The 13,494-nt window shown below is 40.0% G+C and overlaps 1 protein-coding gene across 2 annotated transcripts in view; it reads left to right on the forward strand.

Moving 5' to 3' along the window:
- The window catches only part of SSBP3 (single stranded DNA binding protein 3), a 255,670-nt gene that overhangs the window by 181,586 nt on the left and 60,590 nt on the right, over positions 1–13,494 (forward strand). For both annotated transcript variants that reach the window (XM_015428176.1, XM_015428177.1), the window contains exon 5: positions 6,484–6,573. In XM_015428176.1, the coding sequence (XP_015283662.1) occupies positions 6,484–6,573 (90 nt within the window). The remainder of the gene's footprint in view (positions 1–6,483; positions 6,574–13,494) is intronic.

A 13,494-nucleotide genomic window follows, 5' to 3' on the forward strand; every position in this document is an offset into this window, starting at 1 on the left:
AGCACTCAGAATCATGCTCATGATAAAAACTGTTTACTGATTTATCTGCAAATCGAACTGGATTCAGATGAGAGTGAAGTGGAGGTTGCTCATCTTGAGGCACAACACTAACATAGTGAAAGGTTTTCATTTAAACTTTACCTTGTCACCAGCAATGATTTAGTTCATTCAACATATATAATGACAAATCTCTCTTTCTGGTCAACTTAGTTTTGCCTGAACAGCAAGTTGCTATTTTTTGCTTTTGCCAAACCAATAAAGTCCACACCAAAATGAGTACAGATTATCTGTCACCACTATCAGGTTGTCTCTCCTCCACAGAATGGTTAGCATTTTACTCCTTTTTCTAGTGGGGGGGGGAGGCTAAGTAACAAGGGGGCAACATCTAGGGCAATGAGGAGAGGAATGAAACAACAGCTGTGACTGAAGAGGAAGAAAAAGTCACTTCTACAACTGCATCAGGAAGCACATAGTTCAACAGTAGCAAGACTAAGGAAATAAAAATCCAATTTCCATATATATGCCACCATTTCACTTCAGCCTTTCACCTATGGAATTGAACAAGGTTTTAAAATTAAAAACTGGCATATTCTACCTCTTTTGAGCACAGAGCTGTACACTCTTAACCAGTTTGCAACCCACTGTGTTTACCAGTTTCTCCTCTGAAAAGTGACAACATTACATAAGCTAGTCAGCAGAAGGAGCACAATGAATTCTTCCCTTAAGATGCACCACTGTAGACAAAGTATTCTTTGTAGACAAGAAAAGCAAGTTGTACTCCAATAGCTATTTGGTAGGCCAAGCAGAATTATGCCTTGATGCTTTCAAAATTCTTACTATTTTAATGGGTCAAAGGTATAGTGGTAATGAAAATTATTCCAGCCTTACAAGGTGGACAGGTCCCCATTATCTTTGTGTAGCTGTTTCAGAGTTGCATAAAATTTCTTCCTAAAACATTTTGCCAGAAAGGCTGCACCAGTGCAACTGTGTCTCTTCCAACAGGCAATCTGGAAGCAGAACTTCTGTGAAGGCTAAGGAATGAATGCCAACAGAGAAACAACTATAGGGATGGGGCAAGCTGGCCTTTCTATTAAGGAGTCTCTCCAAGGGAATCTTATTTGTTTGAAACATGACTCCAAACCACAGTGAAACCAATGATTTTGTTGCATCAAATTTTGTGGTGAATTCCTCACAAGGACTTGACCCTGTATTACCTGTAAACGGTAATCTTAAATATTTAAATTCTTGTCTTCCACTCAGGGGCATAGCCAGAAAATTTTGGTTGGTGGGGCACTGGGAAATCCTGTGGGGCACTTGCCCATCACTTGCTCATCCTTCCAAACAAAATGCTCAACCAGCAAGTTGTTTTTTTTTTTTTTTTAAGCAACTAACGGGAGAAACATCTTTCATATTATATGAGACTTACAGAAAATTTTCCGTCCCCTCATTTGCCTTTTGGCACTGCCACATCATTTCATCAGCAGGATGGATAAGTTGGGGAGGGGGTGGGAGAACAGAGGAGAGAAGGAATTATTGTCTGGCTTGGCTTTACTATCAAAGCCAAAGAAGACTTCAGCAGCTATGAGGCTTGCCTTATTTTGAAGGGTTTTTTCCCAAGCTGCTGTTCATACTTTGAACCAAAAGTGTAGGAACTTCAGAAGCTTCTCTAGTTCCTTGGTCATGACTTATTCTAGGCATGATGAACCAATTAGATTGAAGTCTATATATGTGTAAGCTCTTTCCCCCAAATCCCATATAAGCCTTTTACAGTAGTGCCATTAATCAACCAAGTACATCAACTAAAGGTTTTGGATCTATTTGATCACTTAGAAATCTAGGGTATTGAATAGAAGGCCAGATTTTGTGGAATGATAAGGAAACTCTTTGGCTTTGGATACAGGAAACCCCAATTTTCATCCCTACTCAGGTGTGACACTCGCTGGGTGACTTTGGGCCTGTCTCACAGTGTAATTGTGAAAATAAAACCAGTTGGTCAGCCGTGTTGGTCTGAAGCAGTACAACAGATTTAGAGTCCAGTGACACCTTTAAGGTATGAGCTTTCGTGTGCACACACACTTTATTGTGTATTTGATAAAGTGTAGCATTACATATCCCTCGTGCCATGTCAGGGGTATTTTTGTGAGCTGAGTCAGCGGCCCAGCCACCCCCCTCCCCCTGCCTGATTTAAAGGGCTTCAGCTGATCAGCGGGGACCATATGGCCCGCCAACCAGCTGGCGGGTAATGATAGAGAGGGTAGTGATGGATCGCTACCATAGTCTTATAGACCTATTTTTCTGTTGAAGGGTGGTCATGGGCCGCATGCTCAGCTCACAAAAAAGACAATACCTCCAACGTGGCAAGAGGCCATGTAAATAAAGAGGGTAGTAATGGATCGCTACCAGTCTCATAGACCTATTTCTCTGTTGAATGTAGACTACAAAAGTTTTGCCACAATAAGAAAATGCATACCGAATATAATACAGTCCAACCAAACCATTTTTGTACCAAAGAGGTACGTGAAAGATACTATACGATTTATAATAAGATGCAATTGAATTTGTGAATAAGAAGAGAAAGAAAGCAGTGTTTCTATTTCTAGATGCAGAGAAAGTGTCTGACAACTTAATATGACCTTTCTTATTGAATGTTTTAAAAAATATAGGATGTGGTCCTGCATTTTGGAGCTGGAGGCACAGAATATACTCAAACCAAGAAGCAAAGATTTTACTTAATGGGAAACTAATAGAAGCAATTTCTTTTGTGGTTTTTTTTTGGGGGGGAGGGTTGCATTTCTGTGTGTGTGCACGTGCACCCGTGCCTGGAAGTCATAGCAACTGCTGGTGACTCCTACTGTGGCATAGAGAACATTCAGGGAAGTGGCTTGATAGCCTGCCTCTGTCTCCTGGCCCTGGTATTCTTTGGAGGTCTCTCATCCAAATACTTGCCAGGGTTGGCCCTGCTTATCTTCCGAGATCTGATGAGATCAGGCTCCCTGGGCTATTCAGGTCTGGGCACTAACAGAAGCAATTTCAACTGAAAAAGGAACACATCAGGGATGTCCTTTATCCCCTTTATTATTTATACTAACAATAGAGATTTTAGCTGTAAAGATTAGACAAGACAATCGAATTAAGGGAATAAAAGTGGATGATGTAGAGTTAAACATGAAATGTTATGTAGACGACGTGGTTCTAATAGTCTTGAATCACCAGAAATCAACCTATAACAAAAAAAATGATAGTGAAATTTTTAACACAACAAGAAGAAGAGATTATAAAGAGAACAAAGTGTTCAGCAGCCACCGGCCCTATTAAATATTTGGGAATTAATGTGACTGGGCACATTAGAAAATTTAATTCCAGCAGATTTATTAAAATGGAAAAAACTAAAAATCTCATGGATAAGAAGAATCTCTACAATTTATATGAATGTACTACCAAAGCTAAATTTTTTGGTGCAAATGTAATCCATATGACATAGAAGAAAGAATACTGAAAGACTGGCAAAGACAGATTAATTAATTTATATGAAATGGCAAAAAACCAAGAATAGGCTTCAAAATATTACAAGACAAGAGAAAGAGAGGAGGTTTAGCAGTCCCAAATATAAAATTATATTACCAAGCAGAAGGTCTGATCTGGATTGTGGACTGGATTAAAAACTCAAGACAAAGAACAGTAAAATTAGGATCAGCAGATCTTGATGAAGGCCTACACCAATTAATTATGGATTAAGACATTGACTAAAAAGGTCATCAAGAAAGAAGTCATGTAATCACAAATGGACTTTTGAGAATATGATTGACACGCTGGAATTTATTGAGCCTCTCAAACTCTTTTCCTATGTTATGCCCCCAAAAGAAGCTCAGTATGATATGAATATGAGAAATATTTTTTTTAACTTATGGTATGATGATAAACACTCAGGGGGAAATCAGCTCTTGGCAACATATTAAAGATGAAGGTGTAAATATATATTATCAATTAGTCTCAAGACTAAAAGAGATCATGAGTACTGAAGGTGGAGTTCTAAGAGATGTGACTGAATTTGAGCAGCTGATTATAAAACAAAAAGAGCATTTATATAAGATTTTATTCCAGCTAGAAACAGAAGATGAACAAGTGAAAAAATGTATGATTAGATGGATGCAAAACCTTAAAGAACAGATATCTATGCAGCAATGGGAATAACTATGGAAAAAATATACCAAATTTACAGTCAGCAAGATACTAAGAGGAAAATGGCACAAAATGTTCTTCAGATGGTATATAACTCCAAAGGAAATGTCAAAACAAAGATAGAACCTTCTTTCATATGTGGTGGACTTGTAAAAAAAGCAATATCGGAAAGAAATAAACTGAAAAATGCAGAATATATTAAAGTTTAAATTCCCAATGGAAGCCAAGAACAATCTATTAGATGTTCTGCCTTAGAAGAGCTATTTAAATACATGGTGACAGTGGCTAGAACTATTTACACAGCAAAATGAAAACTAGACTCCTGTCCATGTTTAGATGAATAGGAAAATAAACTTGCTGAATATGCAGTAATGGCAAAATTAACAACCTATTTGAGAAACAGGCCTATTAACAAAATTTGAGAAAAGATGGAGTGTGTATTATGCTGTGAAGGTAAAGGTTTCCCTTGCTGAAAAGCTAGTCGAATCTGACTTGAGGGGGTGGTGCTCATCATTTTCAAGCCAAAGAGCCAGCCCTATCCAAAGACATTTCCGTGGTCATGTGGCCGGCATGATAAGTAGTATATCATGGTCTAAAAGAGTCTATTATATGCCTCATATAGAGAATCCGTTTCTATCTGGGATATTACATTTGGGACAGATTTTAATTCTACTTCAATCTCATTATCATACATTTGTATATGATATTTTCTCACTTTAAGTTTGTCTCCTAATCCTGTGTATTTTGCTAACAGGAGACAAACTTAAAGTGAGAAAATATCATATACAAATGTATGATAATGAGATTGAAGTAGAATTAAAATCTGTCCCAAATGTAATATCCCAGATAGAAATGGGTTCTCTATATGAGGTACATAATACTTTCTTTTACACCATGATATACTACTTATCTATTAAAGGTTGTAATGAATACGTAGAAGTGGTGAAAATATGTTTTATGCTTAATACATAGTAATGATGAAACCAGTCTAGTCAAAATAGGTTAGTTATGCAGTTTGAAACTTAAGACTTAAATGATGAATACAATTGTACCCCAACAGAAATAAGAATCATTGTATTTTATAGATAATATCTTAAAAATTATAATGAAGGGGATGAAATGGAAATTATTCTCTGTCGTATACATTATGTACTACATGAATGTCTGTGACAAATGTAATTACATTATATAACCCTTTTTTTCTTTTTCCCTTTTTCTGTACCCCCACTATTTTTCTAAAATAAATAAATACAAAGAGGGTGAAATGGATCCCTCGTGCCTCTTCTGTGATCTTAGTTCCACTGAAGGAAGAGGAAGAAGAGAGTGATTTTTGCCCCTCCCCTCTGCAGCCTGCCAGCCTATGTGGCTATTATTCCACATTGGAGTCTCAGCACAAGGCATAAACTTTCTTAATGTTGTAAATTCCTCCTGAGGGGAGGGGAAAGTGATGAAAATCTGAAGTCCTTGTGCTGGATCCAGTGAAAAATTCTGTTGGTGGGGGGGATAAGTTAACTACTTAGGCTTTGAGTTTTAGATTACATTTCAGATTGATATGTCAATATATTTCTTGATCAGAGATGTTAGAAACCTGATCGTTTTTTCAGGTGAAATTGGTGTTCTTGAGATGCTTAAATTTGTATCAGTTACTGACATCATAGTATGGTAAATTACTCTCTTTAAAAAACAAACAGGAGGAAGAGACGGCTGAAGCTTTGTCATCTCTTTTGAGAGCTAGTGTGTGAATGTTATGTGTAGTCTGTGCTGGAGATCAGATGAATAAGCTAAAACATCAGAGTGTGCTTTTGCACGCTCCCCACTAGGCTTCTACTTCTAAAAAAAAAATCAAAACTTGCTAATGGAGTACACCTTTGTGGTTATGTTATGATTCCTTGGTTTTAAAATCTGTCATATATGTGCTGATTTCTCAACCAGTCCTTTAAAAGCAAGCAATTGCATAAATATAATGGATGGCAGAACCAAGCCTTCCTGCCTCCCTCTTCCCCCAATGGAACATCAGTCTTAGTGGCAATCACTGGCTCTCCACAAGTCTGAACAGGGGATTGTTACAGCCCCAAGTATAAAGGTCTGATCTCTTTAGATTGCCATGATGATGATGATGATGATGATGATGATGATGATGATGATGATGATGATGATGATGATGATGATGATGATGACGATGACGATGACGATGGTATTGGTTATTGGCCATTTGCTAATTGATAGAGCGGTGCAATGGGTTGACTTCTTTTTCCACTGCCCTGAATCTGGTGCTATTTATCTGTGTATTTGTGTTTTGTGCAGAGTGCAGCTGCAGCTCCAAGTCCGGTACTTGGAAACATTCCTCCAAATGATGGAATGCCAGGGGGACCCATTCCTCCGGGTTTCTTTCAGGTAAGAATTGAATCTCTTTATTGTCTGCTGCGTGGGTATGCATGTGAATGAATTCTTAAACAGTTCACCAAGGGATCATAGTCTTGAAGACACTTTTTAAATAAAACAGCCAGAAGTATCCAATTAGTTGTAAACAGTTGTAGTATTCCGCTGGGTATCTGTTTGTTCCCACCTTTGTGTTTGCAACCCTACATCTGGAATGCAAGATTTGGTGTTGCTGCTGCTATTATCACTACTGCTATTGTTATTACTACTACTATTATAAAAGATTTTTCCTAACGTCCTCTAGAAAAAGCTATTTAATTATTGGCCATGACAGGGTTGTGTATAATTCAAAACATTCAGGATTTGGGTTCTTCTTTTTCCCTTCTGGTTAACCACTTAATTTTTTCCAACTGCCATCACTGAAATCTTTTAACAAAAGCAGTTTAAGCTTAGCCACAAGGAGACACGCATTTTGCTTGATCCAAAAGTGCAGCACATTGGCAATGAGGGAGACACATATATATCAGTGTATATCTGTCTTTTTGGAGTCATGCTGGTTTTTTCTCCCTTCTCATAGCAAAGTTTATCATAAGCCTTAGAGGACTCCTGGTAATAGAACTGTAAGCAAAATCTAATGTGACGAAAACTCCAGTTGTTGATCCCAGGTGCTGGAAAGTGTGTTTGGTCTTACTTAAATGCCTGTTTTGGCTTCTGTCGTGGGGGGAGGGGGGTTGAAACCCCCAATCCAGCTCCTGTTCCCTCAGTTTTGAGTTTTGTTGCAGCTCCTGTATAAGGACGATCCCTGTGTCCTTATTCTCCTCTGTAGAACCTGCCCCCCTTCTTTTGCTTGTTTTCTGACTTTCTTCTCTCTCTCACTAGCAGCACTGAACTTGCTTGTCTTATCTTCCTCCTCTCTGTCCCCAAGGCCAAAGTAGGAATTAACAGAGGATTGAATGGTTGTAAATAAAGTTAAGATTCCATACGGTGGAAAAAAAACTAATTGAAAAAGACTGGGAGATTAAATAAATTTCAGTGAGGATTTTGACTGGTTTATACTTCTCTAAAATATCTCTTCTGTGTGGTAAGACTGAGCAAGGGTTGGAGATTTCGCATGTACTTGGAAGAATGGTGTTAATGTCCATGTGTTAAAGAGCTTGCAACTATTTGCCTATTTGTAGATGTGTGGTGTTTCCATATAATCTTATTCCAGACTTTATAGCTTCCACTGTGTGTAATTTAAAGCAGCTTAAAAAAAAAAAGCAGTGGATTTAGAAATCATAACATTTGAGAAACAGTTTAGTTAGCCTTTTACCATTTTCTTTTTCATAATCTGACACGCGTTAGGGACATTTCTACAAACTTGTTTGTGTGATTATGAAAGATGGAGTCCCATCTCTGAAACCTGGGAAACCAAACAGCTTGGCAAGAGGTTGTTGGCCATAAACGGTTGTTTATGGGGACAAGCAGCTAGTAAACTGTAGGTTAGTCGTAATGGAGAGTACTAGGTTGTTGGGAATCATAGCAAATGTTTTTATAAAATTATTTCACTGTATTATTTAACTAACTTTCATTTTTTATTATTTAGGTTTTAAGGTGTATGAAACAGTCTTGAGCAAGGAATAGTTTGGGTTGACCAACTTTATGCAGCCTGAGCAGTCTTCAGACTACTTATTCTGTGAAAGTCTCATCTGGCAGGAATAGTGTTTTGAAAATGAAGAATCTTTTTCCAGGCCATGTGTGCACTTGGAAAAGAGAAACTATTGATTTGAGGTAGTAAAAACAGGCTAAGTGAGCATTTTCGATATTGAGGAAAATAAATGGATGGCGATATGAGATTGTAACATCTGCCAGCAAACCAAGTTTCGTATGCCTTGGGTACAACATATGTGTTGCCAGAATATTAATTTAATTCTGTTTTGACAGAGAGTAGTTCCATTTGCCAGTGTTCTTTGAGATGTATTTTGTTTATAAGCATGGGTTCCAAACTTTGAACACATCAGAGAATCTTTAATGAATCTAAACAGTTAACTTAACCAGAAAGTATGTTAAATCTTTTGTCTGTAGCGCAAGCCAATTAGCACAGGGACTCCAATAGATTTCAGTCCAGTATTATCACATATAGGTCTGCTTGCACCCAATATGTCATTCCTGCGGTCTTCCAAAGCATCTATCTCTCTCTCTTCTGAGAGACAAATAAATCTAGTGTTAGGCCACTGCAGCCCGCCATTGTCTGCCCACAAGGAGCAGTCTCCTGCACTTGGATTTGCATTGCAGTTTGTCACCTCAGATACTCAGGTGGACATTTCAGCAGACCAGGGAAATTCTTTAAAAGAGGAATATCTCACCATAGCAGAAGATACTGTCATGGTTGGCTAGCAAAACCATTCTACCCGACATGAGTAGTAGTGCACTCCATTAATGCAATGGGGAGCCCTTGCCCACTAAATGCTGTAAAAATAAAGGACTTTAAAATCTTTTTATAAGTTTTCCAAAGTTGGTGGAACTGTGTCACAGGTAACATCAGAGCCATGTGTGTCATAAAATGTAATGCCAGGTAGCAGAGATATAAACTTTATAAAGGACACAAGCACAGTTATTTTTTTAAACTTTAAATAAAACATGCTTAAAACACTAGCACTCCTGCAATATATTTTTTATTTAACAGTCTTTGATAACTGACACCTCTTGCTCTGAATTATTGCATCAAAATGTCTGTGCTGTAGCAATCTTGAGTATGCTGTTCAGGTGTGTATCTGTAAGCTGCAAACCTACTTTTGATTTATTTACATTTGTTACAGAAATCTCATGCTCAGTGTTCTGAGCCTCGGACCAGGGGAAAACATGAAATGGCTGGGCATTGCGAGCTTTTGTACATAAACTGCTTCGTGTGCTAGTCAAGAACATGAGGAAGCATCCTGACACAGACTGAGGGCTATTTGTTTGTCTACAAAACTATTTCCCAGAGAAATAACTACAATTCCTATGAGGCAGTACGAGAATAGAGAGACAGTAATCTATAGTGGTCAGGAAGAAACAGGGAGGAGAAAACAAACTTGACCCATAAACTGGAATCAAGCACCACAAGAATCACAAGTGGTCAGGATCAGCCTGTTATCTGGGAAGTCTAGGTTCAAAATCCTCAGTTTACAAAGGAAATGTGTTGGGTGAACTTGGTCTGGACACACAGCCGAATTCACCTCACTGGCTTGTTGTTATTCCTCATCTAAATAGTTCACATTGCTTTCCTACTGAGAAAGACTGGATCATGAGGGCATGAATACAGTGATAAAGGGGCGGCAAACCCAGTTGCAGCCAGGAGAGCCCTGACATAACAAGCCCAACAAAATGCACACTGTATAAAGGGACACAAAAACTCATACCTTGAATAAAACTTTGTTGGTCTTAAAGGTGCTTTGTATTTCTCCCGTGTAATTGAGGCAGCTGAGCAAAGCAAGGCAGAAGGAAGGGGAGGAGCCTCAGCCAATAGAGAAGAAAAGTTTGCCTTGGTCTCCTGTGTGATTGAGGCAGCCTGGCCAGGAAGCAAGCTCTGGCTCCTTTCCTCCCTCCCTCTGGAAGGAGGAGGGGGAGGAGCCTCAGCCAGTGTAGGCAAAAGAAGCTTGCTTATCCTGTGCAATTGAGAGAGTCCGGTAAAGCAAGCTGCAATGCAGCAGCAGCAGAAGTGGAGAAAGAAGCAGGAGACAGCCAGTTCCTTGCAGGCCAGATAAGAGCCCTCCGAGGGCTTGATCCAGCCCGCAGGTCGCATGTTTGACGCCCCTGAGCTAGTAGGTGCCTAGGACACATGTGCTCAGTGTGTGCTCTGCCCTCCAGATTGCAATGGACAGTAGCAAATTGCTTTTTCCCCATGGCAAAATATTGCATTTTATTAAGAATTGTTTTTTTAATATGTATTAATACAATGAAGATAAACACAAGTATATCAGAAGAAATGGTAATAGCATTTCTGTTGGTTGTTTTATTACTCTACATTCAATGGTTATCATCCTCGTAATTCACAAGGAGAAGAGGCAATCAGTGGGGGATGACCTGAGAACTTAGAAAATATTCCATAAATAACAGCAATATTTCTTGAGCTGATCTTTCCTGTTGTCAAAGACCTTTTCTTCATAGGAGGCTAACATACACATCTCAAAAATTCAGTCCTGTATATCAGCTATACCGCATGATGGAGTGAGCTCCCGTCTCTAGTTCCAGCTCCTGCCAACCTAGCAGTTCAAAAGCAAGAAATTGCAAGTAGATAAATAGGTACCCCTTTGGTGGGAAGGTAACAGCATTCTGTGCGCCTTGGTGTTTAGTCATGCCGGCCACATGACCACGGAAACGTCTTCGGACAGCGCTGGCTCTTCGGCTTTGAAACGGAGATGAGCACCGCAACCCTAGAGTCAGACTCGACTGGCTTTCGAGCAAGGGAACCTTTACCTTTACTATATCAGCTATTAGAGTTCTAGGACAATGTTATATCCCTATAAAAGCAAAAGCAACTTGAAGTTGTTTGGTTTTTTTAAACAGGAATAACAGTGTGCATTTATTGTGCAATGAATTGATCACATGGACAGTCCTGTGAATAACGGAAGATGTACTATGGAGGAGTATCCTATTTAGTATAACAAAGATAGGATGCAGCAGTTCTTCTCTACCTTAGAGAGTACTTCACCATGCCTCAACTTAACAGTTACAAGACAAACCTCTTAGCTCTGATCTTGGAAGAGAGATTGCAGATAATGCCATTTGCAACTGGGGAATTAGACTTTGTAACCAGAATAAACTGTCAAAAATTGTGACTTTAACTTTTCTTTAAAAATGCTGATTACAAGATTTAATGGTATCAAAAGGGGGATCGGATAGCAGGAAAGTGACCCTGGAGAGTTAGTAATGGAGGAAGTTCTGTAGATGACAAACATTCCGGCCTCTTCCCTGGAAATGCCACATGACTCTCCTGCATTCAGAACTCAATGTGCATGGTGCTCCACAAAGGAGGATAAGCCAAAAGGCAGGCCACTTTCCCCAAGGAGCATACTGTCTACATTATTTTTATTTTATTTTACCTTATGTAAACCCTGCCTTTCTCCCCTGGGGGGGGCACAAAGCAATTTACATCATTCTCCTCTCCATTTTATTCTCAATCTAGCAGCTGGAGAGGATAAAGACAGAGGAAAGACAGGTGAACATGGGTTTAATTGTAGTAGGGAAGAGGATCAAGGGATTAAGATGAAGACAGTCATGGTGGGCTTTGAAGGAACATGGAGCAGTGGCATCATGTAGATGTTTTGCCATGGAATTCTAGGCACAAAGGATAGCTAGAGAGGATGGGTGGAGTCACTGAAGGCATCAGCAAAATTTGCATTGCTGAGGGTGATAGAGTAGGTAAAATGACAGTCAAGAGAAAGGATATATCCAGGCAAAGGTAGGAAGGGACAAGAACAATAAACATTTTACACATTATCTTTTACACTTTTATGGATACCATGAGAACTACTAGAAAGAAATGATGATGGCTGAAATCTCAATATTCTCTGTCTACCATTTTGATGGATGTCAGCCCACTTGATTACATTCCTTACAATGTTTGATAATACTGCAGAAAAGAGGTCCTCAAACTTTGCCAATTTGTCAGTGTGGTCCTTTCCAGGTCCTGTTTAAAAACCAAAACTTTCTCTAATTGTAACTAAGGAAGGCAAGACTGATTGCTCATCTGGCAGTGCCTGCTTTTGTCTTGGGGCTTGGGTCATGCAGGTCTCTGGACAAGTGACCGAGAACACAGCTATATTGGTCTGTGGTTCTCTTTGCAGTCACTGAAGGAGAAACCACAAAGAAGTGAAAAACATTACAAAAAGTCCAGAGCTGTTCCGTTGGCTCCCAGCATTATCAGTCAAAACACCAACAAACTAGGGACATAGAAGCACAGAATGTGGTGGAAGTGGACTTGTTGGCTTTTCACCTCCTTGTCCAGTTTTCCAAAACCACAAATGGGGAGTGGCAGTGTAGCTCCAGGATTCTGGGCGCCCAAAGACAAAGCACTGTAAGTAGATCTGCCTCTCAGCTTTGGTGGTAATCAGGGGTCTTGTTGTAGAAAAAGAGCTGCCGGAGCTCATTAGCATAACTCATTAGCATAACTTATTTGCATATGCCACGCCCCCTGACATCACCGGAAGTGACAGAAGGCCACACCCCCTGACATCACCGGAAGTGTGTCAGAAGGCCACACCCCCTGACATCACCGGAAGTGTGTCAGAAGGCCACACCCACCACAGGAATGCAGAAATAATTTTATGAAGCAAACATTAAAAACAACAGATATTGAAACCAGCCTAAATGCACCTAATGCCCCCCCAACAGGGGAATTCACCTTCTGCCTAGGTCTATAAATAAATCAATAAATTCCAGTTAGAGCCAAGGGGGCTATAGAGTTTTCCATACAGAATTCAGTTTGCGATAGGCACAGTTATACATTTCTATGCCCTCTGACTTTGATGGGACTATAAAGGCATAATTCTGCAGGGGATTACACCGGTGTGGCTTCCTGGCTACACTGATGGACAAGGCTGCGTTTGAATCCCCCACTCAGCTATGGAAGCCTGGCAGGTGACCTTGGGACCATCACAGTCTCTCAGACCAGAAGAACGTAAGAGAAGCCAATGTTGGATCAGGCCAGTGGCCCATCCAGTCCAACACCCTGTGTCACACATCAGCCCAAAACACCAGGTGCCCTCAGGAGGTCCGCCAGCAGGGCCAAAACTCCAGGAGCCCTCCCACTCTTGCCCCCCAAGCACCAAGAATACAGAGCATCCCTTGCCTCAGACATAAGAACATAACAGAAGCCAATGCTGGATCAGGCCAGTGGCCCATCCAGTCCAACACCCTGTGTCACACATCAGCCCAAAACACCAGGCGCCCTCAGGAGGTCCAGCAGTGGGGCCA

Source organism: Gekko japonicus, unplaced genomic scaffold, assembly GCF_001447785.1.
Source record: "Gekko japonicus isolate JY-2015 unplaced genomic scaffold, Gekko_japonicus_V1.1 scaffold1714, whole genome shotgun sequence".
In the NCBI taxonomy this organism is placed as follows: domain Eukaryota; kingdom Metazoa; phylum Chordata; class Lepidosauria; order Squamata; family Gekkonidae; genus Gekko; species Gekko japonicus.